The 26,642-nt window shown below is 50.0% G+C and overlaps 1 protein-coding gene across 3 annotated transcripts in view; it reads left to right on the top strand.

Moving 5' to 3' along the window:
• The first annotated feature begins 288 nt into the window (after positions 1-288).
• The window catches only part of ESPNL (espin like), a 40,155-nt gene continuing 13,801 nt past the window's right edge, over positions 289-26,642 (top strand). For 2 of the 3 annotated variants that reach the window (XM_025209199.1, XM_025209204.1), the window contains exons 1-5: positions 289-3,150; positions 5,610-5,800; positions 14,418-14,604; positions 16,139-16,321; positions 18,364-18,495. In XM_025209199.1, the coding sequence (XP_025064984.1) occupies positions 2,836-3,150; positions 5,610-5,800; positions 14,418-14,604; positions 16,139-16,321; positions 18,364-18,495 (1,008 nt within the window). In that variant the 5' untranslated portion in view covers positions 289-2,835. The remainder of the gene's footprint in view (positions 3,151-5,609; positions 5,801-14,417; positions 14,605-16,138; positions 16,322-18,363; positions 18,496-26,642) is intronic. The other variant, XM_025209215.1, reaches the window with a different exon arrangement.

A 26,642-nucleotide genomic window follows, 5' to 3' on the forward strand; every position in this document is an offset into this window, starting at 1 on the left:
TGCCCCCACACACTCCCAGAGCATGTGTATAAACGCCCATAGGTTTCAAGTAAACTTTGCTGATAACATCTTGGCACACCCTAAATTGGAGGGGAAGAGGTACCAGTAACTCAGTGATTGAGATCAGGGGCTTGGATTGGAGTTGTTTCCCACATCCTGGGTGAATGGTCTGTTGTCTACTCTGGGACAGATCTCTCTCTTGTGAAAAATATCTAAAGGTCTCATTTTGGAACCGAGAGCCCTAGTTTTTTGTATGCCTTTTTGTTTCAAACCAACACGGCTATATCTAGCTGTGAATTCCTTAACAGGGAAGACATTGTCTCCACATTCTATATAGAAACAGGTACCTAGATCAAGCTAGTAGCTCTAAACACTGGAATAGTGATAAAGCAATAATGCATTATGAAGTAGCTGCTTGGCAAAATGCAGTGATGAGCTGAGGAACATCTAATATTTATATAGTCCCAGCACGTGCAAAAGTGACTGCTGTTAATCAGAGTGGTTTCAATTAAAAGTATTTTCCTGAGGCTGTTTTTATTCTATATGGGGGAATTCTTTGGCACAGCATTTTTTCCATCAATGAATGCCAGGGCATTGAAATAGAAGACTTTCACAGAAACATAGTGTGCCTATACCCAGGCAGAGAGGCTGCTGTGACATGCTGTAATTACAGCGCATTGGAACAGACTCGATTAATGGAGTCTACTGGGGCCTTGCTTTTAGTTAAAGCCCCCCCCCTTTTTAAGTGCAGGGACATTGATACACAAGATGCTCCAGGTGCTTTAATTAGATCAGCTCTAATTAACACCTTGCCCCCACACACTCCCAGAGCATGTGTATAAACGCCCATAGGTTTCAAGTAAACTTTGCTGATAACATCTTGGCACACCCTAAATTGGAGGGGAAGAGGTACCAGTAACTCAGTGATTGAGATCAGGGGCTTGGATTGGAGTTGTTTCCCACATCCTGGGTGAATGGTCTGTTGTCTACTCTGGGACAGATCTCTCTCTTGTGAAAAATATCTAAAGGTCTCATTTTGGAACCGAGAGCCCTAGTTTTTTGTATGCCTTTTTGTTTCAAACCAACACGGCTACCAAGTACACCCCTAAAGGTCTCATTCCCATTCCTGTGCAGAGCACAACAGATGGTCGAAGCCTTTCATAAAATGGAATCCTTTTGTTTTCTGGCCAGGAGTTTGTGGATCCTTACACTGGTCTGCACTGTTGTGAAGGGGCTGGAAGAGAAAGTTCTATGTCCTTTGACAATATACCCAGGGCACCCATGTCTCTTCACAAATGACAGATCTTCATACTTTCATCATGTTTATCCTTTATATTTGCACATTTCAGCTTGAAGAGTCCGTTCCACTGATGATGATAACAGGGATAAGATTACATCAAGGTGTCCTGTTCCATATGCTCACAACACATTGATGGGCAGTGATACAATCTGAGCCTTATAACTTTCCTTCTGGAGTTACTGAGAGCCAGTAACAGTGTATTCATTCTAGGGTGCAGTTGTGTGCAAGTCTGAGATTCCCTCCTTGACTCTCTCTTAACCCCTTAGGACACTTGTCCTCCTTACAAAGCTCACCTTGAATGTAGCCTCGCAAGGACTCTCCTGGTGCTGACGTATTAAGGGCCTAGGACTGGAAGGGACCTCCTGGGTCACTGAGTCTAGTCATCTGCACTTGTAGGCACTATATCATACAGTCCTTTTCATATACTTACCAAACTCCATCTCAAAAGCAGTTAGATCTGCCCCCTGCTGTGTCCATGAGACAGTCGTTCCAGACCCCGATTCCTTTAATGGCTATGAACCTTGTAATTCTCAAGCTAAAATCTGTGGCTAAAAAGCACCTATCAGTCCTGTTTCTTTCCTTTAATTTCTATATTTGGGTAGAAATAGTAGACAATTTGTGAAACTAACATGTTTAAAAGCCATCCTTGATCCCAAGGTGTGGGCTGTATTGCATCCTAGTGGCAGTGCCATAATGCTTATGGCAGCCTAGTCTACTGCCACTGAAATCAAATTCCATCCACATCAGGTTCATGGAAGAGGAGACAGCAGTTTTGACCCTGAGAAAACTGGGAAATGAAAGATAAAATGAAATGCCCTTTGCATAAGGAGTGACATTTGTGGGTAGTTTTGATTGCCTTTTTCTGATGAGAGAGAGAGGGGGGTGGTTTTTGGTTCACAGTAGAATAAAGCTCTACCAATTAACATCCATTTAAAATCTGGCCCTCTGGCTATATGAGTTGCATGAAACAAAACATGCTGCCTTTCTGGTGTGAAATGTGCAGCAGGTGGTCAGCACAGAGCTACTTGAAAACCAAAAGCATTTTGAAGCAGGTCTAGAACAACTGGATAAGAAAACACCTTTTCAGTAGAGAAGCCGGCTTCCAAGAATGTTACAACTTCTTAGAAGGATTTGCAAGATTTAAGCCTCCTCAGCCGTTCTGCCAAGGAATTAGGATTGAGGGGTTTGCTTTGCCTCTATTCACAAGGTTTGTTCACCTTGGCATGTAACATAATTTGGGGTTGATTGCAAAAAATATTGGGAGCAGAGCTAGGAAAAGCTTTTAAGTAGCAATTTCCGTTAGCGATTTGAGCCTGAGGCTGTTCCAGCAGAGCTTGTTTGTTTTAACTCGGGTTGCTCCTTGGAGGGCTCTGTTTCCCTGCATTTGTCAGCCACGCCTCCTGTCCTACTCCCCTCCGCTTTCCATATGCCCCTGTGGTACCTTCTCAAGTAACGGAGGTGGACTAGGGCTGCTTTGCTCTGAGGGGCAGAAAGAGAAAAAGGAACTTCTTGCTGGAAAGGAGGCATCAGTGCCCATGCAGGCAGGGGTGCCAGGGATGGCAGATCAAAGGGCTATTTTAGCTGCCAAGCACGGAGACTTGGCTGCCTTGGAGCAGCTCCATGCAAACGGTGCACTGGGGTGGGATATTGCTGACTCCTCAGGAGCAGGTCTGGTCCATCATGCTTCCCGAGCTGGCAGTCTGGAGTGCCTCAAGTTCCTGGTGCTACAAGCCAAGCTTCCAGGGAACCAGAGAGCCAACAACGGGGCAACGCCAGCCCATGATGCGGCAGCCATGGGGAACTTGGCAGAGCTGCAGTGGTTGATCAGGGACGGGGGCTACAACCTACAGGTTGGTAACAGGCTGGGATGGCCAGGGATTCAGAAGAGGGGGAGAGGGCAGGGGAGCAAGAAAGAGGTGTGTTTCCAGAAGATGCCCTAGTGCATCCTCAAGCAGCAGGGCGGGCAGTTCTTTACCTGAGGTGCTGCTCACGGATTTAATCTGGGGTGGATCAGCGCCTTGCTACAGTCCTTCACTGTGAGCTGGCTTTGCTGGGATTGCATCTCATTGGAATAGCAGTATCTGCTGCTTGGCTTGTTTCCAGCCAGCATGGGGAGAAGGGTCAAAGAGGTGGGAGTTATTTTTATTTGTACAAAACAATTGCATTCTCTTAAGCCACCAGATAGCAGCCACGGGTGCTCATGGCTTATTGCTTCTCACTTTCCTGAGACTTAAAACTACATGAAGACTCTGGTTCTTTATTCCTTGCTAGCTGGTGGTTTATTTAAATAATTGCACTCTGTCACCTCTCCACTGCCTATCTGGCAGCGCATCAACCCAAAATGGGGTTTCCCTCTTCTATTCTCTCTGCTGTTCTGGTTTGATCACTCTCTATTCATGACTTCATATGTGACCATCTCCTATCCTGGACCTTGGGCAAGCTAGAATTCGGAGCCAGTCTCCCAATTCAGGCTTGTCCCTGCGCGTGCACCTGTATTATGTATACCTTAGGTCAGGGCAGTCCAACTTCTGAGTGACCAGGGACCACATGCCCTTAGGGCTGCTCTAGTGAGGGCCCTTCCAGTGTGGGGCCATGAGCCCCCAGGTCCACAGAGCATGCCCCGCCTCCACTGCACTGCATACCTAGTGCTCTCCCTGCTGCACTGCCCCACTTTGCCCCAGCCCACTGCTGCAGGTTCCCTGCTGCATCACGCCTCTGAGGGACTATGGGTTGTGGGTTCCCCAGCACTGTGAGCTACACTGCACCATGCTGCCCTGCCCCTCCTCCTTGGGGCAGGGAAGGGGAAGCCAGAGGGAGAGGGAACCTGGAGCTCCCAGTTGTTTCTGCAGCCAGAGCCATGGGGGAAGCAGGGTGGGAAGGCTGCAACTTAACCCCTCCTGGGCCACATGCAGTACATGGACTGCCAGTTGGACAGCCATGCCCTAGTCCATCCCACCCTGTGTTTGGAAAAGCAGAGGTTCAGATTCAGATCTACACAAGTCCCTCTCTGAGTCCAGTGCAGATGTTTCTAGGGAAGCATATTTTCTTGTTGGTATATTGATAATGGGGTAACATCCTTAAACCAGAAACCCAAGGCAGGAATTGGAATGGTTGTCCTAGATACTGCCACAATTAAGAATATGTTGGTGGTATAAACTACACTGCTCCTGGCACTGTGTTAGGAGCTGATGTATGGAGTGGCATGGAGGAAAATTTGCTGGGCATATGAAACTTCATTGGCAAATGTGATGGATGGGCTACCACTGAAGAGAAAACAGGCCAGGGCTTCTAGTCACGAGGCAAGCAGAACAGGTTGAGACAAGACAAGTAATTTACCTGCCATGGCTGTCTGAGGAGGAATTGCAGCTGTGAGCAACCAGATGCTTAAGTGAATGTGCCAGAAGGCAGCTGTCAGTTTCATGGTATAAGAGGGGTATAAGGGGCTCCAGATGACTATATTGTAACCAAATAACCTCTCTGGGTTTTTTTCTCTGGATCAGTGGTAGAGGGATTATATCTGGAGAAGTGTCTGTTTTGTTTCTAGTATTCCTTGCCTACAGCACAGACAAACTCCCTTAGAGGCACTTGTGCTGGGCTCGGGGAGAGGCTAAGCTCTGAAGAGGGTTCTTGCTGGAACTGCTGGGCTAGGCCGTCTCCAAGAGGTCGCAGTCCACAGCTCGAGCACGGAGCTGCCCCATTGCAGGAGTTTGTGCAGGAAGGGATTGCGGGTCAAGAGATCAGTGCCTTGTCCCGTCCCACCCCTGCTCCACAGAGGCTGTAATTTACTCGTGGCCTACACCACCAGCAGATTGCTCGGCTCCCCACCTCAGGTTTGCTGGCTGGTGCGTCATGGAGGAACAGCTACAGTCCTATTGTTCCCTGTCACTGCTGAGTGGTTCTGAGACAGAAAGGGCATTCAGTGTCCCTTGGTTCTGGCATCAAGACCTGAGCTAGACAGCTGTAAGAGGTAGCATTTCTCCTTACCCTTGCACCCCAGGGTACAAGTTGGCTTTCTTTGAGGGCTGATATATTTTGCAGGACTTTCCTGCCCAAAGTGTTCTTTGTTCTTGTTAGGCATGCCCCTGAGCACAAGCTGTCCTGCCAGGGGGAAGCTGGAGGGGAGGGGTTGTGCTCAGAGGACATTAGCTCACCATGGTCCTTGCTGCCTCAGCACCCCTGGTGCGGTCTCTTCCCACCCCACCTGCTCAGTGTGTAAAGTGGGTATGGCTGGGTCCCCATCTCTATCAAGCCTGCTTTGAGGCATTGTCTCCTCACAAGCCCTGCTGTTCTGCTCTCTCTCTTGCCACAGGAACGGGATGCCTCGGGGGCCTCTCCACTGCACGTGGCTGCTCGTTTTGGGCATGCCGAGGTCGTGCAGTGGCTGCTCCAGGCAGGCTATGACACTGCAATGGAGACGTGTGAGGGGGCAGTTCCAGCACATTACGCCGCAGCCCGAGGGGACCTGACCTGCCTGAAGCTGCTGGTGGCTGCAGACCACAGGTATGGAGAAGCCCTGGAGTTGTGGTGCAGGACAGAGCTCTGTGCACATGGTCATTCAGTGGTCACAGGGAATCTTTCCTGCCTTCCCTACCTGATGGGCCTACCTGTCAGCTGGGAATTCACCAACGACAATATCCGCAGAGATGGCTCCACAGCCCCCTCCTTTCCCACCCTGCTCCGCTGTAGGCAGGGGCCTTTCCTGGTTGGATCAGAGGCAGTGGCATGTGGCTGCATCATGCTGTGCTCTGACAGGCCTCCGTGGGCACCAACGTTCCTTGGAGACTCCAGTCACCACATACGTTGGAGCAGCGCTGAGGATCTTTCATTATTTCCTTTGGAAATGGCTCCTCTCCCTAGTGCTTCTTGCTGCCAGGATGCCAGGTCATCTTCCCCTGATTTTTTTTTTCCCCAGTCTAACCTTCTTCCTCTTGTTCTGATTTCATTACCCCTTGTTCCAATCCCAGCCCTAAAGCAGTGGTTCTCAGTCTTTATAAATGAGGCACCCCTTGAAAAGCCCAAGGCACCCCCTGCCACCCCTTGGAAAACAGCAGCTCTTAGTTTTCACTTGATTTTTTACTACAGAAAAATACTTGAGCAATTCTTTTGTTGTAAAGAGATGAGAGACCACAACAGGCCAGAATGCTTTTAACACTATCAATTCCTATGTGAAATCTCTAGGTTTATCTTGTGAAACATGTTTACACACTTAATAGTGTTAACTTTGTCTGGTACCCAGTGACACTTCTAAAAGGACTTCAAGACACCCTAGTTGAGAATCCCTGAGCTAAAGTTTCCCTCTGAGTACCAGGAGAACAGGATGGGAAACAGTGGGCATCACAAAAAACTATGTTCTTTAGCTAATGTGCATTACAGTAGGCTAATACACATTTTTCTAGTACCTCACAATGGAGGGCACCTATGCAAGAGTGCAGAGGCTGCTGGATTGAGTCTGCTGGAGCATGGCAATTACTACATTCCAGCAGCTCCCCATGTCTTGTATATCAATGTCCCTGCGCTTAAAAATGGTGGCGGGGGCATTTGAACTAAAGCTTGTCAAATGAGCTTTAGTTCAAGCACCCCTGCTGCCTTTTTTAAGTGTGGGGATGCTGATACATGAAATGCAGCAGCACTTTAATTAGAGTGGCTCTTGGAGCTGCTCTAATTAAAGCACCACTCCCCCCGCCCCACCCCCCAAGCACATGTAAAAGTTCCCAGAGGTACTAGCTTTAATGAGCATTACCTAAAGCATATTAATGAACGTGTAGATGCATGCAGTGATACAGGGATGTGTGCCAGCCACCAGGGGGTGAGACCAGGATAGTGGTAGAGAGCCCTAGGACAGCCAAGTGCATTGGGCTCCATTGTCTTCACCCCCTCAATCCCTGAGGTTGGGGTGGAGGGAGGCAGCAGCAGGTGGTTTAGGCTGGCTGCCAGGGAGGCAGGCAAATGAGTGACAGCAGCAGAAGTTCCCACCTGCCCTAATGTTGCTGAGGCAAGGTTGGCATGAATCCCAGAGGGCTCTGTCACAAGAGGCGCAGTGAAGTAGGTACGAGGTGCCTGGAGTCCTGCTGTGATGCGGCAGGGCACGCAGAGGTATGTCAGCGATGTGGGGTTCCCACAGCATCCAGTAATGAAGGAGATCTTGGGGTTGGCTGGTATGTCAGGAGTAGGGAGCATGAGTGCTGGTGCTGTCCCTTAATGGGGATTTTGTCCAGCTGGGAGATGCCTAAGGCTGGCGCAAGGCATGATTTAATGAAGTCTCCGTTAGTAAAGCTGTGGGCAAACCAAGATGGCAAGCAAACTGCTTGGTACAAGAAGATTGTGACTACAAAATAAAGCAGCAGGGGGTCAGATCATGGCCAAAGTTGAATTCTCAGCAGATGGCTTGAGTTGGGGCCTATTTTGTCCAGTCCAGTTCTCCCTTCCCCATTGGAGTAGGAAGAGCAAAGTAGCTAGGGTTACCGTATGTCCGGGTTTTCTCAGACATGTCCTCTTTTTGAGTCCTCGAATCTCCGTCAGGCAGTTTTATGAAATAGGAACCAATGTCTGGGGGAGGGCTATTGGAGGCAGGAGCAATGCTGGGGGAAGCTGTCTGAGTGCTGGGGTTGCAGCAGGGTGGGGGAGGCGCTTGCCCTTCCAGTGGGGAAAGGGGGTGAACGGGGGCCCTTTGAAGGCAGCAGGGACCTCCATGGCTGGGCCAATGCCTGTGCTCATGTGGGCTGGGTGGCCCCAGGAGAAGCTGCTCGGGGCACTGGGGGCATGGCCAAGCCATCTTGGTGTGGTGCTGGAGCCCCAGCCCAGGGTGAAAGGTACCACAGGCATCCCCTCTTCCCTTCAGCCTGTGCCATGCCAGACTCGCTCTGCCGTTGCCCACACAAATTGGAACTGCCGCGCTCCGGCCTGGTTGGGATGGGGGCAGCTGGGGGGAGCAGGGGACTACAGGCCAGGAGTGAGGGGAGCTGGTAGGGCTGGTGGGGTGGGAGCAGTGGGTCAGGAGTGCGGGGGCACTGGCAGTGCCGGGGGCAGTGGCTCTGGAGTAAGTGGCACCAGCGGGGGGGGCAAGGGACTGTGGGTCATGAGTGTGGGGCATTGGCAGTGCCAGGGGGCTGTGAGTTGGGAGTGAGGTGTCCCCCCGACAGGTGTCCTCTTTTTTAGAACTGGAAATATAGTAACCCTAAGTAGTACAAAAGGTTGGGGTACAGACAGATGAATGAAGTATACAAAGCTAGCTCTCTTACTGCCAGCCAGCTGCTCCTCAGCAGCTTTTAATGACTGCTTCTATAGTGCAGGAAATTGAAGCTGAACTGAGGCACTGCCCCAAAATGAAACAAAGCTAAATTGCCATGGTTTCCCTTTCACTTACCATAGGCCAGAAGCAGAGACACAAAGCAATTACTGTGGAGTGGTTGCCCCTCCCCATCTTAACCAGATGCAGTTTTTTGTCTGTTCATGCCCTCAGGTCTGAGGCAACCTCCAAGGGCAGGAAGCAGCTGACTTACATTCTCTCAGCACGTTTCTCATCAGTCAAATGGATTTTCCAATATGTCTGTGTTAGTTTTTCCAGGGATTATATTTCTGATTGCCTAGGGGAAGCCACTGCATTTCCTCACACCCAGCAGCAATTCCCTTTGGGAGCACTTGGTCTCGTGTTTCATACTGCACCCACTGTGAACCTTGCTCAAGATAGTGATCAGCATCCGAGCTCTTGGTTGTGCTTCGTCTTGGGCAGCATGGAGATGAGAAGCACTAGGGAGGGGAGGGCAGTCTGTACAAAACAGGGTTCAAGGAGGGGCAGGTCAAAGTTAGATCTGTGAGGTGACTGGCTGGTGTTGGATGACTTGGAGGTATTTTTTTTTGGCGGGGGGGGGGAGGGGTCATGAGTGTGGGGCATTGGCAGTGCCAGGGGGCTGTGAGTTGGGAGTGAGGTGTCCCCCCGACAGGTGTCCTCTTTTTTAGAACTGGAAATATAGTAACCCTAAGTAGTACAAAAGGTTGGGGTACAGACAGATGAATGAAGTATACAAAGCTAGCTCTCTTACTGCCAGCCAGCTGCTCCTCAGCAGCTTTTAATGACTGCTTCTATAGTGCAGGAAATTGAAGCTGAACTGAGGCACTGCCCCAAAATGAAACAAAGCTAAATTGCCATGGTTTCCCTTTCACTTACCATAGGCCAGAAGCAGAGACACAAAGCAATTACTGTGGAGTGGTTGCCCCTCCCCATCTTAACCAGATGCAGTTTTTTGTCTGTTCATGCCCTCAGGTCTGAGGCAACCTCCAAGGGCAGGAAGCAGCTGACTTACATTCTCTCAGCACGTTTCTCATCAGTCAAATGGATTTTCCAATATGTCTGTGTTAGTTTTTCCAGGGATTATATTTCTGATTGCCTAGGGGAAGCCACTGCATTTCCTCACACCCAGCAGCAATTCCCTTTGGGAGCACTTGGTCTCGTGTTTCATACTGCACCCACTGTGAACCTTGCTCAAGATAGTGATCAGCATCCGAGCTCTTGGTTGTGCTTCGTCTTGGGCAGCATGGAGATGAGAAGCACTAGGGAGGGGAGGGCAGTCTGTACAAAACAGGGTTCAAGGAGGGGCAGGTCAAAGTTAGATCTGTGAGGTGACTGGCTGGTGTTGGATGACTTGGAGGTATTTTTTTTTGGGGGGGGGGGGGAGGGGGAAGACCAGAGAGACGTATGGCAGCGATGCAATGGCAGGGGTGTGCAAACCAGGAGGGGATACAGTCCTGCAGCTGGCAGCCTCTGTCAGCTGAACGAAATCACTGTCCCATGGAAAGTGGTATTTTTAATGCAGATGGTATCTAGGAGAGAGGGGAGGGAGAGAATAGAAAAGCAGTGCCAGTCTGCCACCTGCTGGCACCTACCAGAAAGCAAGGATAGCCCTGTGCTTGCAAAGTTTTTGGTTGGGGTTTCTAATATGGCTTAAAGGAGTTACTGTATTTACTTATATACCACGCACATCCAGATAAGATATGCGCCTTGTTTTCTCAACTGAGAATGAGGGAGAAATGATTGTTCTTGGGAGCAGCAAACACCAAGACACAAAGACAAAGTGTCTGCAGATGGTCCTACTGCTCCACAATTAACATTTGTTGTTTAATTCTTCACATTCATTTTATGAATGTATTTACTAAACCCAATAATCACCACATGTGTAACTCCAGCATTGACATGATGTGGTACTTTGTCTCCTCTAGTGGTAGGAACACCTGGGGCTTTACCAGCCACCACAGCCTTGCCTTAGAGATAGGGGTCATATAGCTCAGGCAGTAGAAATTTTGGATCCAGGTTGGGGGCACAGCTTGGGGGGGAGAGCAAAAACTTATGGCTGCTCTGTTAACTCTCTGGCTGCTGGCTGGATGTGGACAATTCCTCCTTCAGCAGCAGTGTGTGCAGCAGTAGGGTCCAACCCAGAAGCAGTTTGAGAGTGTCATTTCAGCATTTACCGGGCTACTTTCCATCCCTCCCCACCAAGCTCCATTTCATTGAGTTAAAGGGACACTTTAAAGCTGGTTCTTCTAGAGGAAATGAACTGCTGGTTTGGACACTCGGCTTGGGGCCTTGGAGATGAGGGTTCAGCCCCCAGCTCTGCCACAGACTTCTCTGACTGCAGGCATGTGCCTTGGCTCCTCACCCTGCCCTCCCATGTTAGGGGAGTGTAAGGTGTCCCTTCAGCATGCGCAGGACCGCTTTCCCTTCCCCTACCCACCAGCCTCCTCCATTTCACTTTGTCAGAGGGATGCCCTAAAGCTGCTGCCAGGACAGACTCTGCTTCTGCAGAGTCTACTGCTAAGTTAGTAACAACACCTGTTGCAGGAGCATCTGCCAAAGGAAAGGGAAGGACCCTGTATGTGCTGGACGGGGGGGCAATGCAGTGAACCTGAAGGGCTTCTATTGACCACAACCAGCAGCCGGGGAGTGCTGTGTGCTCACTGTATTGTCCCCTGCACATGCAGGGTTAGTTTTCCTCCCACTTTCCCCTCCTCCCGCCCCCCACACACACCTCCTGTCCCAGAAGCAGGGTATTCAGAGCTTGGCTGTATTTCCTTATTTCACATGTGCACTCCAATTTCCAGCTTCTGATTTTCAGGGGGAAAGGGTGCATGCAGTAGGTGAACTTGGTGCAAAGGACGGTCCAATGGTTAGGACACTTGCCTGAAATTTGGGAGAGCTGGTGAATGTGTTATGGTAACAACAGTGTGGCCTTTTACTCCATATGCTTAACTTTTTGTCTGCATCAGCTGAGCTGAGTATATCCGATTGTTAGGCCAACATGCAAAAGAATGGTCTGGGGCAGTGGTGCTGGTACTTCCTCCCAGAACCTACCAGCCTGTGTGCTCCCAGTGCTGTCCTTATTCCCCAGTCCCTCAGAGGGGAGGAACAAACAGACAGTGAGAGGCTGCCTGTCGTCTTCTCCTTCCCACAAGCAGGCTGTCTGAGCATTGCCTCTTGGCACTGCTCAGAGGGGGAAGGCTGTGACCCAGGACTAGGGCTGTGAGTAGCAGAAGGGCTCCAGCAAACCTGTGGGGTTTCTTAACAAGCGCCAGTGTCAGGCAAGTCCCTCCTGGTTTGCAGTTTCCTTGTAGGTGTTTCACACCTCTGTCACTCCACTCTGCTGGTCCATCATAGTGTATCTGCATATGCACTCCAAATGTACAACCCCCCAATTTTGTCACTGCCACCTTACTCTCGTGCTTTGGGGTCAGGGGAAGCAGCCAGCTGATTGTGTCACCATCTACAGCAGGGGTGGGCAATTATTTTGGGCAGAGGGCAGTTTGCCAAGTTTTGGCAAGTGGATGAGGGCCACATGGGTAGCCTTGCCCCTTGACAGGTACTCTGCCCCCTGGTCACCATCTTGTGATCATAAGTCCTGCCCCCTAACCCCTGGCTTCTTCCACCAGAAGTCCCTCCCCTTGCCCCCAGAAATATACCTTTTAAAAAGGAGTTTTGCCATCTTAGAACCAGAAAAATACCTAATTATATTCTAAAAAGTGAACATCTAAAACATTCATTAACTTGATTTCAAAAAATATTTTTGTCCTGATTTACATGCGTTTGTGTAGTGTACACAGAGGTGATTGCATAGCAGCTTAAAATGAAGTCTTACTCTTGTATATTGTGCAGGAGTGGAGAGCATGGGGGTGGGTATAGGTTTGTGGGGGGCTGTGTGGGTAGGTGGGGCATGGGGGAGGGCATGGGTGTGTCTGGCAGGGTTTGTGGGGGTAGGTGGGAGTGTGGGTGTGGTAAGGGAGCATGTGGGTGTGTGTGGGAATATGTGGGGTGTGGGTGGGTGTGACTTTTGTGGGGGGCTGTGTGGGGGGAGGGTGGCTGGGGTATGTGAAGGTGTGGGAGTGGGGGCCTGCATGTATGGCAGTGTAAGAGGGGTGTGGGTGCATGTTTATGGTAGGGTGTGCATGTGGGACTTGTCCTATGAACACCGCCCCCCACACACACACATATACACACATACCCCCACACACCCTCCTGGTTCTGGCCCCAGAGTACCTGCATAAGCCCCGTGCTCCAGCAGTCCGGCCATGCAGCTGGGAGCCACATGGTGCTGGAGCAGCCAGTGGCCAGCAGGACAGCAGGAAAATGGCATCTACAGGTGAGGCAGAGTGGGAGCAAGTGGGCATGCGGGGCCAGTGCCGGTGTCCTGGGGCCAGTGCCAGTGGGGCCCAGAGCAGGGTGGCAGGAGCACAGGACTCCTGCCCCACTTCCAGCACAGCTGGTGCCAGACCCTGTGCTCCTGCTGCTCTGCTCTGGGCCCCGCTGGTGCTGGCCCCACACTCCCACCCAGCTGCACTGCCATGTGCCTGCTCGCTCCCACTCCCTTCCACCTGTAGCTGCCATTTTCCCGCTTTTCTGTTGGCCGCTGGCTGCTACAGCACCACATGGCTCCTGGCTGCATGGGCGGACTGTGGGACTCAGCAGGAGTCGACCTGGCCCAGCCTGAGGACTGGGGCAATCCCTGTGGTCCTCCCCCGCCTCCATGCCCCCAACTGTTATCTGAGTTTCCCTCTCCAGCACAGGGAGGTGGGAGCAGCCACAGAGGCCCAGGCCAAAAGGCTCTGCTAAGCACTGAGCTTCCAAGTGGGAGGGAGTGGGGGTGGGGCAGGGCTGGGCTGGGGGCCTTGCTTCTGGGCTGCTGATTCCTGTTGGCTCCCCCTGGGTCCTACTGCCCCTGTCTCCTGTCATCTTTGACAAGCAGGCAGGAGCAGATGAATATTCATTTTCTAATGTTTTTAGGGGCCCCGCGGGCCAGATAGAATGGGCTGGTGGGCCAGATTCGGCCCATGGGACGTATTTTGCCTGCCCCAGTCTAAAGTGTCTCCATGCACACAGATATAGGAGTACCGCTGCTCCGGTGTACTGTGCAAGCTTACCACAAGCCCTATTCATGTGTAATACCATGCCTTTGAATGGGTTATGAACAACGGGACCTGAACCTGGATCCAAAATTTCTACTGCCTGAGCTATATGACCCCTATCTCCAAGGGAAGGCTGTGGTGGCTGGTAAAGCCCCAGGTGTTCCTACCACTAGAGGGGACAGAGTACCACGTCATGTCAATGCTGGGGTTACACTTGTAGTGATTATTGGCTTTAGTAAATACAGTCATAGTATGAATGTGAAGAATTAAACAACAAATGTTAATTGTGGAGCAGTAGGAACATCTGCAGACGCTTTGTCTTTAAATAACTAACTAGCTGCTCCCTAACTGACTGTTCCCGAGTCCCAACTCCCTCTGTCTCTTGTTAGGGACCATCTCTAAATTATAACTTCTATTAGTACAACATGCTCCCCCAGATGGGGGTTTGTCAAGAGTCCCCTGTCAGCTTAAGCTCTGGTAGAGGTCAGCAGTGTGACCTCCCATAGGCAGTATCCCTGACCTGGCATATCCAGTCCACGTTACCATGGTATGCAGTTCTCAGACCACCCCAAGAGGTAGCTATTATCCTCCTTACACAAGGAGAAGTTAGGATGGGGAGCTGAGGCATGTCCCTGCAGTCCACAAATTGGGGGGGCTGGAGTGAACCTTCATCAGAGGCTTGGGGAGGAGGGTGCCAGCACTGACATCTCCCTTGTTTCTTTCCCGGCAGCTGTGTGAACAAGCAGACGCAGAGTGGATGCTCGCCCCTGTACCTTGCCTGCCAGGAGGGACACCTGCACATTGCCCAGTTCCTGGTGAAGGACTGTGTGGCCAACGTGCACCTCAGCGCACACGATGGCATGAGTGTGCTGCACACTGCGGCCTGGGGTGGCCACTACCCCTTGGTGGTCTGGCTGGTAATCCTGCTATGGGTACTGCTGGGAAGCTGGAACCAGGCAGCACCTCTAAAAGCCCTTCCTGAAGGCTCCCACACATGAACCTTGTCAAGATTGTAGGCCATTTTTGGAGATACAACTCTTAGCCTAGATATGCATTAGCCTTGCCATGAGTCAGATGGAGCCAGTCTGCTTCCCTGTCCTCACAGGGCTCTTTGAGATTCTCCCATGACAGGGCTGAAGGAATGCGCTGTGTATTAGATTACCAGTAGGGAGCCAGGAAAAGCAGTTTGATTGCATTTACCTTAACTGGTGCAACTGAATGCCAGGAAAAGAGATCCCTTCTCCCTTTTAGAAGGTCAGGAGTGGCTTTTGGGGATAACTTTATCCTCCCTTCAGACTTAGTTTTATCAGGTCTAGTGTTTTGGTAGACTGTCCAGGGGCACAAGCAGGGTGTTTCTGGAGCCAATATCCTGAGTGTGTGTCGCCACTCTTGTCCTGGGGAATGCTTTACACAAAGCAGGGAGTTGCTTTCCTGGAAGCTCCTAGGTGCCACAACAATATAAATAATGCACGTCTTAAGACTTGTTGCTGCCAGAAGCTGAGTTTGACTTCTGACTCAGCTTAGTCCCTGAAACAAGATACCATCAGAGCCTCAAGTCAGTGCTGTTTCACTTTTCACCAGGAGCAAGGTGACCTCATAAGCATAAAGTGGTATTGTACACTCCCATGCAGTGGTGAGTTTTCCCTGGCTTTAAAAGAAGACCTCAGCAAACTTAAACTAACAGTTCCCTTGAAAACAGCATTCACCCTGAAAATAGCTTGTCCTCTATAGCTGCTTTTTCCACTGTTGATGTTACCAAACAGCAAATTTGAAACTCAAAACCAGTCTCAGAATCTGTTTATTAATAAAAGCAACTCATGGAATCCGGGGACTGTGTGAGGTTGATGCTGTCATGTTTTACAACTGGCTACTCTGCCTCTGTGTTATAATAAATTGCCACCCACAAGGCTGTTCTGCATTTATCTTAATAGCCTATGCTCCAGGCTGCTCTGCCTGAGATCCTGCAGCTTATTTGGGATGTAAATGTCTCTACTTGGTATTGAGACTCGTGGCCCAAAATATCCCTAGGAGACTATTCTAAGAAACAGGCCTCTCAGGCAGCTGGATGGCACCACGGCACTATTCAGAGGAGGCAGCAAGGCGGTAAGGAGTGCCTCAGCTCAGTATTCATCCTGCAACCTTCCAGGCCCCGGTTTGATGTTTCCATGGGGTTTATTGGTCACAGATATCTAACACAGCATGGGTGAATGGGGTGTCTTGGCACTGGGGACCTCAGCACTACTGCAGGGAAGAACAGAGAGTGTAGATGTAGATGTCTGCCTTGTCTCCAGCCGCCAACTGCTGCCAGTCCACTGTGCTTCAAGGAAGGGAATCACTGCTCTGATATGGAGAGACCAGGCTTTGTAGGAGTGGAGGATATAATAGGTCTGTCCCCAGAAAAGTGCCCATCCCAGCACCAGCTCTTAACCTACCCCTGTTGTTCTTCTGCAGGCAGCTTTCACAGACATCAACCTCACTGCACAGGATGAGGAGGGAGCCACTGCCCTGCACTTTGCAGCCAGGGGAGGTCACGCTGCCATTGTGGACAGGCTCCTCCTGATGGGGGCTGTGATAATGAGGGACCACTGGGGAGGGACCCCCCTGCATGATGCAGCTGAGAATGGGCAGCTGGAGGTAAGCTGTGTGAGGAGGCAGAGGGAAGGGCTTGCCAAGGGCTCTGGTGCTGTTGGGGCTCTCTTATCCTATGGCATTTTTCTCCCACCCCTTTTTTCCTGGGACTTCCTGATCACCAGGGCATCTCAAAGGCCTGCCTTGACTACTGGAACTGGTCCTGCTGTGACTGAAACTGATTGCCAGTTAGTACACATTATCTAAGGCCTTGTCTATGCTCCCCTGCTTCAGGCACCAGAACTCTGGAGGCTGCTTCTGCCACCCAGTCCTGAGAGTTGCAGCTGTGACACCAGAGCCGAAGGTGCACCCTGGGAGGGCACATGTGGGTGAAGGGATTGTGACAGCCCTTGAAGTGCATCAACATGATATGCATGCCACTGCGTGGCTACCACTAGCAGCAGGAGCTTCCTCAGCTCAACAGAGGTGGCATAATTCTCCCAGCAGGGTTGCTACAGCAAATCCACACCTGATGTTAACTGGAGTCATGCTGGCAGGTCTTTGTAGAGTCAACTAGGCCTGATACAGATTGGAGCAAACCTCTGCAGAACGTCTCTGTTAGCACTTGCAGCCTTGTGAGCTGATGTGTTAACTCTTGATCAATTCACTGGAGTTAGAATGAGGCCAAAACTATAGTCTAAGCATCTGAGTGAGAAAAATGCCCATATTTTATTTCCCCCTTATGCATAGTTTTCAAACTGGGATAAGATATCAGTGTCCTAATTGAAAGCCTTGCCATGTCTTAACATTCTTAAGGTTTTCATGGGTGATGGGGGTGTTTTCCATGTAGAAATGGAAACTGGGACTTTTCTGAGACCCCCAAAGCTGGAGTGTCCCAAATCAATTTTATCAGATACCTGTCATGTCCCCTGGATGAATGGATGAACAACAGCAGAGATGAGGAAGGTGGTAAATCTGCCAGGTGAAGTTTAAATTGAGTAAATTAAGCTGGGAACATGGTGATGCTTTAGTTAAAATATTAAAAAGAATGTAAAAACATTAAAAAGAGGCTGAGAGACAACACAAAGTGGGAAGCAGCATTTTTGACCCCAAGCATTAAAATAATGCAGCCCTGCTCCATAAATGGAAATTTTAAAATATTTTGCTGTACAGTTTTTGAGCCTTTAGGGCTGGGGTTTTCAGACTCTTCTCCACAATTGTGAGGGCAGAAAACTGACTTTTAAAAAATAGAGGCTATGGTAACTCTCTAGGGCAGCAGTTCTCAACTAGGGGTCCGCAGCCCCCTGGGGGGCTGCAAGCAGGTTTCAGGGAGCCATTCTGGCCCAACCCAGCCCCGGGAGGAGCTGCTGCAGCCCGCTGGGGCTGAGGAGAGTGTCGAGGAAGGGGCAGGGTCCCGCAGCCTCCATCTTGCAGATGACACTGTGGGCGGGCAGGCGAGACTCTGCATTGCTGCTGCTCAGGTGAGTGGGGCCTCAGGAAGAAAAAGATTAAGAACTGCTGGCTGCTCTAGGGCACTCACTGCTTAGCGCCACGACCCTGTGGCATGTACATCTGACCAGGTCTGCACAAAGGTGGCCACTGTCTCAGCTGAATGATAAGCTGAAAGAGTTGTAGCTGTGACATTGTTCTATGCTTACCATTACAGCCTATGCTACAGGCTTGCGGGGAGGACCTTGGGAGATGAGTGTAAGTAGCCAACACCAAACACCTGATCCGCCTTGTTCGGGGAATTGTGTGCCTCACCCACTCATTTCCCAGTGGCCCTCCTGAACATTTCCCCAGGGCACCCAGGAGCTGTTCAAATAAAAGGAACATCCTGGCAAGATTCGTGGTCAGGCTATCCCACTTGAACCTCAGTCTTGCTCTAGCTTCTGTATCTACATATATGGCCATGATTCCTATTCAGTAGGGTTTGCTTGGGCTGTATTCCAACCCTGTTGGAAATCGAACTCCTTGCACCCCCTTGTGGCAATTTCTGCTTATTTTAGATGAAGTTCTGGGTAGATGCACAGGGAAGTGTTGGGCAGCTACAGCAAGGGGATGAAAGACCCTCTGTGATCATGCTGTGTTTTGCTGTTTGTTGGCAGTGCTGCTGGAATTTGGTTTCCCATGGCATAGACCCAGGTCTCCGAGATGAGGATGGTTACACCGCGATGGACCTAGCGGAATACAACGGACACAGACAGTGTGCTCAGTACCTGCAGGAGGTGGAGAAGCTGGTAATAAACCATGGTCTTTCACCACTATGACACCATCATCAGGAGTCACTGCTACTTCAGGGTCATTGAAAATGGGCAATGCCAAAATGGTGTTCAGACTCTGAGTGTCTTGACATGCAGCCTCAGCCCTTCTGAGGAAGGAACGGGTTAGTACAAACTACCCTACTGGTGCCCTCCTCTCTCAAAAGGGCAGCAGCCTTGAAGCAATACAGAACAGAGCTGGGAATGCCACAGTTCTGGGCACTGTGGAGAGGCACTGGGAGGCGTGAAGCAGGGTCCCTGTGCAGGGCCCGGTCACTGCACAGGCTGTGGGACGCATACAGATGAGGTAGAAGGTTTGTAGGAGAGGGGGTGTGGGAGGGGGAAAGGGTGGGGGAAGGTAGAGAACCCCATTTCCGATGGGACAATTAAAAGTGGATCTCAGACAGATCTGTCCACTACCCCAAGTTTCCCTTCTGAGCACTGTGTTGAACCCCAGGCTCTTCCATGAAGTCTCCTGATAGTTTTCAAAGTATTTGCAAGTCCCCAGTGAAGGCAACGTCAATAGTACAAGTATCAAGGGCTCAAACTGGTCCATATGGGCCTGGGGTGGTCTGAAGCTACACAGGACACCCAAAGGTGTGGTCCCTTCTTAACCCCTCTCTCCTCAAACCCAGCCCCTGTCAGCATGCCAGTGTCAGGGGGAGGTGGGGTGGGGAGGACTGTTTCAGAAGCAATTGCTTTCAATGCATTTCTGCTCATAGGAATTAAACACGCCCAGAAGAGAGGCCTAGGAACATTGCTCTGGGGCTGTTTGGTACATAAAATGGCACATTAAGACCTGGGCTCTACCCAGAGCATCTGCTGACACTGGGGCATATGTGGGTGCCTAATACCCACCAGTTTGTGAGCAATAAGCTTCTTCACCAGGGGCTGGGGGAGCCTGGGAGGACCCCCCTCATGTGTGATGCTGTCTAGAATTCAGTGCTGTCTGGGTTGGTGAGGGAGGGCTGGAGCTACAAGAAAGGTGACTGGGTTAATAGTAATGCACGTATGTACACCTGTGAACTGGTACACCCTGTCACACTACAAGCCTGTGAGCATCAGCCTCAAAAGCAAAAGGAGACAGGGGAATTAATAGAATTAAAGTGTACTAGCCCTAAAGACTGCCCCTCTGTCTGTACCCTGGCTCTCCTCTCTCTCATGCCTCAAATCCTTGTTTTCTTTTCTTTCTTTCCCACTGCCTGTTTTCCCCTCAGCACCTTGATTCCTCCCCACCCTGCAGCATTGCCATGCTGGGAAGGCCAGGCACTCTTTGTTCATGGGTGAGCAGGTGAGCATCTGTCTCCCTCCCTGAGCTGCCTGCCTCCTTGGCAAGGCAAGAGACATCCTGTAGAAACCTGAGTCAAAGCTCACTGACATTGGGGAAGGACTTGCATGGACTTCTATAGGCTTTGGGCTCAAGAAGCAGACTACCAAGCTGCTCCCACTGGGGCAGAGGCAGTGCTGGGGGCAGCGCAGGATGTATTCTGATGCCTCTGGATTCTTGTATAGCTATAGGCAGGTAAGAGGCTAAATCCACTGTTTATGGTGAGGGCGGTTGGCTCAGGAACACTCCTGCTTGCTGGGCCTGAGTCGCTACCAGCCCACAGAGCCTCCTGGTACTCATAGAATTTGGAGCCCTCCCTGCCAGGCAGGTTGGTAGTGTGGGAGAGGGAACTTTGGTGTGCATGTCCTGGCACTGACATGGCAAGGCCTGCTCTTGTTAGGCTTGGTGTGAGGACTGACTTGGCGCTTTTGGGGGGGGGGTCACTCATAGGATTACCTACAAAGTAGGACTTGTTTACAACAGTCATCCTTAGCAGGAGAGAATGGCCTGAAAGTGGGGAAGGAAACCAAGGGATCTCAGTGGAGGGGGCTGGGGAACACCTGGGTATGAACTGTATATGTACCACAGGGAGTGAGGAATGGTACGTACTGGGCGGGGGTGGTAGAGAAGGGTGAAATAATTTCTTGTTGCACCTTGGACCCCTGAGTGTGGCAGGGGTGTGGGCATGACGGGATGGATGAGGGTGCTTGTCAGGATGGTTCAGGAGAACAGGCAGTAAGGGTGGGAGGGGAGCATAAGCCAATTTGCGTCTCTGGGGAGCATAAGCCAATTTGTCAATAGGGAGGAGTCTGATTGGGTTATTAACCCCTTGGCATGTTGGGGGCCATCTAGTGACCTGCCCCCACCCTAAGCCTTGTATCCTCGTCTCCCACAGATGCCAGAGACTTGCAAACGCACCACTGTCAGCCCCTCCTGTGACATGGTAACTATAGGCGTGTGCTGGTCCCATTTTTCCAGTCCTCACTGCCAGCTGGAGGTCAGGTGAAGAGGGTAGGGCCAGTCAGCTTGGCAAGTATGCTGCCCCAGCTGGCATCCAGCCACAGAGCCCAAGGAATTCAATCTGCCCTTCCTCCAGCCTAGGGAGCTATTTCTGGTTGGCTGTTAACAGATGGGAACGTTTTCAGGCCTGGTCTTGGCCAGATCGATGGGAAGTGAAGGCGGGGTTGGCTCTGCTGGGGCCTGTTCCATTTCTGAGGCCTTTTGAAGCAATGAGGACACTGGAGGGCTCATTCTGCTGAGAGGGAAATGAGGAGCTGCTGCTGCTATGGAGAGCACAAGAGCTCCACCAAAGTGCTCATTTTACAGGGCTTTCTGCAAGCCCTTCTCTTAGCTCCCAAAGGGAGTAGCTGCAGCCTGCCAGAGTAGCCTTGCCATCCTGCTGCCAGAGACCTGAAAAGTTGGCTCTTGAAATCCTGGCTGGGCTCTTGGGTTTTCTGGAAATTGTTTCCTGAACAAAGCATGGTGAATCCTTGCCCCACGCCTGAGATCTGGAGCGGGCGCTTCTAAAACCAGAATCCTCCATCCCCACTGAATTTCCAGCTGAAATGTTGATGGAGAAAATCTCTCCGCTGTGGTTGGAGATGCTGAGAAGCGGCATGCTGCCCGCTTGCCTTGGTGTGGGCCTGGCCCTTGGGGCCCTATTTCTTGGCAGCTTTCCCCCTCTTCCTTGTTGTCTGGCAGAACAAGCCTTAAAATCATACTTTTGATCTGAGACAGGCTCCACCACACAGCATTACCCAAGCTGCAGTGTTCACATGTTCTCTATTCCTTATCTCCAGAGTCCCTTCTAGTGGTGAGTTTCCCAGCAGTATTTTACCAAATGAGCTGCCTTATCCCAGAGAGACCCTACCTTTGCTTCAAGAACTAGCTAATAGGAGGCATCTTTGTGAAAAACAGCTCATGCAGATCTTGCGGACATTGCTTGTACAATATTGTGGATCAGACAGGGCAACTCCTTGAGCAGGAGACTTGGAGGGATGTGCTTTGTTTGTTTCCATGCCTCTTGGAAAAAGGAAACTTCACAGGAAATAGTTAAGATTAAGTGCAGTTTGCTGCAATTCAGTGAGTCCCCAGAACACAATGGCGTGTACCAATACCTATATACCTGGAAACAAATAGGTCAGAAGTGCAGCCTAGTCCCCTCAAGCCCATTTGGGAAAGCAAAGGCTGGGAGGACATTGCTATCATAGCCTGTAAGGGCCAGTACATTGCACAGCAGCCCTCTACTTGGGTACACACATAGTTATACACTTTCAGAGTGAAGTGAAAGGGTCTTGTTTATGACAAAGGAGGGTCGTTTTAAAAAAGGGGATGTTATACCATCTGGGACTTTATACCATGCCATCAGGAGGGAAAGGACAGATTTCAACACCTGCTCAATTAACCTGAGACAGGCAGATGCTTCACAAGAAGGCCATGTCCCCTTGTTTATACTAAGTATTCCATCAATATTGCAGTAAGCAGCATCAACTTCCTCTCTGCTGGTACTCCACAGCCTGTTCGTGTGCTGAGGAAGGCACTGGATGGATGGAGCACTGGCGCAGTCTGGTTGCAACTAAGTCGTGTCATTCTAGTGCTATTCAAAATCCACTGGGGAGGAGGCTAGTGGATCTCAGACACCAGCTATGGGCACTCTGAGTTTGGAGCAGATGTTGAAATAAAGAACAATATGGACAGTTTTTAAGGCATAGGACCATATTGCCTGCAAATATAAATCAGTAGACTTCTATATCAAAGCCAGTGTAATCAGACTGACCTACCCAAGTGAAAGATCTGCCCAGCAACCATCGAAAAAATGCTAGGTCAAAAATGTCATACTTGGATACTGAAGTAAGTCCAGGATCTGCATCCACACTGAAGCATGTAAACAGGTGATTTTTTTCAGATGGACCAGCAGCTCCTAGTGAATTCAGTTTTGGTAAGGGTGCCCTTACATTGTCTTGGCACTGCTAAGCCCAAAGTCCAGGCCTGGGAGATAACACCCACCTGTGACACATGGCCACAACCATGGTGACCTTTCTTGGAAAGGATAAAGCTTTAGTGTGTTCTTCTCCATGTACCCCATCCTGCACCAGCTGGAAACACAGAGCCCTGTGCCAACATGAACTTTTGACAATCCTGGATTATCTGTGCTAACAGCTAAAGATATTGCAAGTCAAGGATAGGGTGAGATGTTCTTCCCAGTGTGGGGTCAAGGTGATGCTGTAAGAAACTGGGCTCTGTGTGGATGGTGTGCCATGCTCTGTCATTGCTGTAATTAGCCCCATTGTACACTGCCTTCTGTGTGTGGACAGGATTGCTCATCAGCCTTTGGAGTAGAGTTACATGTTCCTTTCAGCACCTTTGACACCTGCTTTCATCCCATTTCCTCTTAACCAGCTCTGTCTTTGTTCCATCATATGCCATTTATGTCCCATATATTTATAAAGTCTTCACAGCCAGCACTCCAGCCATGCCCTCTGGCAGAACTGGGAGTGCCAGCCACAGCCAGGATTCCTTCAGTAGGGCTGAGAGCTGCTCCTATGGAGAGAGTCTAGAGTGCCCCATGCTGGGCATGGCTGCATTGTCATTAGATTTCTAAATCTTGGGTACAATGTACCATTCATTTCTCTGGTATTTTTCTTCTCTAGTTCTTCATATCCATTACTATTTCTAGCCTGGAATATAAACACAAAGCCTGGAGGCATGGGGAGCTGGTGGTAAAGTAGCTTTAATCCCTCTTATGGACCCCCCGTAGTTCTGGAGCAGTCCAGTGCAGGCAATCTGATCCCCGTCATAAATTTAGGGCAGCTTCAGAACCATTTTACTCTATCCCTGACTCAATAGTGCTGTTACACCTGTCAGGAAGCTGTAAGGTGGCTTTGTCTTATACTGCCATAATTTTTTCATGCACTTCACGATTGTGAATACTGCAATGCACTTTAGTAGAATAAAGGATCCCACAGACCCTTGGCTCATGACTGCAGGGTGTGCTCAAAACAGGAAATGACAAATGAGGCAATCTCATTTTCAGTCTGATCCAAAATGGTTCCACTAGAGTTTGAGGGACACATCACCAGTCCCAACTCTGTTTTGGATCCTTTGAGTGAAAGATCTGTTGTTAGAATTTAGTGGCACTAGACTTTGAAGAAGTGCAGGAACCGGGGCCTATTATTTGATCCTTGTTTATCTAGCATTGATAAGATCGCTGTGCAATGCCAGGGGGCCAGTGCCTGGGATGGTAGAATAATGGTATCTGGGGCACTGACTGGTAAGGAGAGGGGAGAGTTCTGTTGCTGAACCCGTAACTGAATCTCGGTGTGCTGATAATCACCCTGGGTGCTTTGATCTCCCCGGTTCATGATTTTATTCCAACCTCTCGATTGAGTTACGTGGCTGTAACTGATCTCTGCTAATGTGTCTGATCCATGTATAATATATGGTGGCCAGGAGAGGAGGCACACATGCCACTGCATAACAGTAACAAAAGTCAGGCACGGTAGGAATGTGATAATGCAGATTCCACTGCTGCACAAGGCTGCAGGGCAGATTTTTCAAAGGCATCAACAGGCATTAGCTGCTTAATGCTCACTGACTTCCAGTGGGATCTGGGTGCCTAAAGGGGTAGAGAGATGTAAAGATTGTATCCATATCAGTGGATGGTGATATAAGCTGTTGCCACATATTTGTTACATCTGTCTGCCTCTGTACTGATACAGATGTAGAAAAACATTTTAGTCATCAACCTATTTTATTCAGAATTAAATCTACAGCAGTTCAGCTGCCTTATATCTGTACGCTCCCATAATGATGCAGTGGTTACATCATAGCAGCTGATGCTTGCTCCAAGTGGCTGCTGCCCCCGTTTAAAGGGGTTAAGGGTTACATTTGTCCACAGCCTAACCTTTGTCTCTTGAACATCCTAGTAGGTGCATGTAATGAATCTGCCTTGTTGGAGATTTCTAGAAACATAGGATCACAGGAAAGCAGGGCTGGAAGGGACCTCAGAAGGTCTCTCTTCCAACCCCCTGCTAAAGGCAGTATCATCCCTGACTAAACCATCCCAATCAAGTGTCTCTTAAGCCTGCTCTTAAAAAATTTCCAGGGATGGAGATATCACAGGATGTCTGGGTCACCTGTTTGAATACTTAAGCATTCTCATGCTGAAAGAACAAAGATATGCTCATGATGCTCTAGATCTGCTTGATCCTGTGCTAGTGCAGGGCATGGCAATAGATGATTGCTGGAGGTTCCTACCAATCCTAAAAACCTCTCCCTAGCCATTGTAACCAGATTTAATAGGTACAGTGCAAAGGGACTGAACCTTACTATCAGCCTCCATCAAAGCTGCTGAGTCCTACAAACTATACCTGGGATCAAGGGTTTCCACATCTGTCCTGATTTGCCTGTGGGTCACAAGTGCTGAGGAGAACAGGCATCCTGCTTCCCACTTCTCCAGTAGACTGGGGCTACTGTCAGCACTTCACACTTCTCCTCAGCTCTTAACACTGGCTTCATAAAGATGACTGGATTAAATTCAAGGTCTTGGTCCTTATGGGGATAAGGACTATGATTATCCTCTGGCACAGTGCAACTGCCTGCCTTCTGTCACAAGGCTGAGATTTATCTCTGTGGGGGACAGAGCATTTTTAGAGTCTGTTTTGAGACTGTCAGGATGGGGTGACCTCTCTCAAGACTTCAGGCCATTCCAGGCTTCTCCACCTTCCACTGCAAGTATAGGGCATACCTCTGCAACCTGCCTTCCGTAAGACAAGCCTGCAGCACAGTGTCCACACAGCCCTACCCAGAAATCCATTGGTGATGCATAAGGGTGCACGTGGGTGCATGTGGGAGCCAGGAGCAGCTCTCAGCAGCAGCTGTGTCCAAGTGCTGTGTAATGGGTTAATTGTTTAACAGATATAAGTAGAAGTTAAATATTTTTAAATATTTGCACCCCTAGACCAGGATAGAATAGGATAGGATAGGATGTATTTGCTGCCTCCCCCCCACCCCCCAGTGGGTGCTTGAGGGAGCACTACCTATCCTCACTATCTTTTGTAGAGCACTGTCTGTCCTGCCCCTTCCTCACATGAACCAAGCCAGAGTTTTGCCACAAACAACCGTTCTAGTTCCACAGTGCCCTGTGCTGCCCTCTGAAGGGTCTGCTGTCTGACAGGGAATCATTGCTATGTCATTAATACAAATGGCAGGATTCACGTGCCCATTGGTCTTACCCTGATCCACTGATCAGGGGTGAGGTCAATAATGACTAGTCTGGGATGGAGAGTCCAGACCTGGCATGATGGGGGCAAACCAAATGGGGAAATAGTTACCACAGACAGGTCAATCCAACTCAGCCATTTACCTTCTGAACAATGAAGATACCTGGTCTTCAGGGGCCTTTGTACACATCACAAAATTGGCCTTTAAAGCGGCTTAAATGCCCTTTTGCACCACTTTAATGGTGGTGCTGTTTGCATGTTTGGCAGTGTATTCGGCTTTAATGGCATTGCTGTTTGCACACTGGGTGGCATATTCCACTTTAAATTACTTTGGTACGTAGCAAGATGAAACACCTCCAAGGTGTTTCAGTTTCCTATCTAACAAAGTGCAGCAGTGCACAGGGCACTGGAAGCTGATCTGCTCAGGGGAGCTTGGGCTTGGTGGGCTTCCAGCGCCCCGTGCACCATCCCTGCCACCTTCTCCTGCTGCCAGCACACCCAACCGCCCTCCTGCCACCTTGCTGCTCTGCCCCAGGGGAAAGTCGGCCATTCAAAGGAAGTCCTGTGGGGTGGGAAGG

Source organism: Alligator sinensis, unplaced genomic scaffold (assembly GCF_000455745.1).
Source record: "Alligator sinensis unplaced genomic scaffold, ASM45574v1 scaffold237_1, whole genome shotgun sequence".
In the NCBI taxonomy this organism is placed as follows: Eukaryota; Metazoa; Chordata; order Crocodylia; family Alligatoridae; genus Alligator; species Alligator sinensis.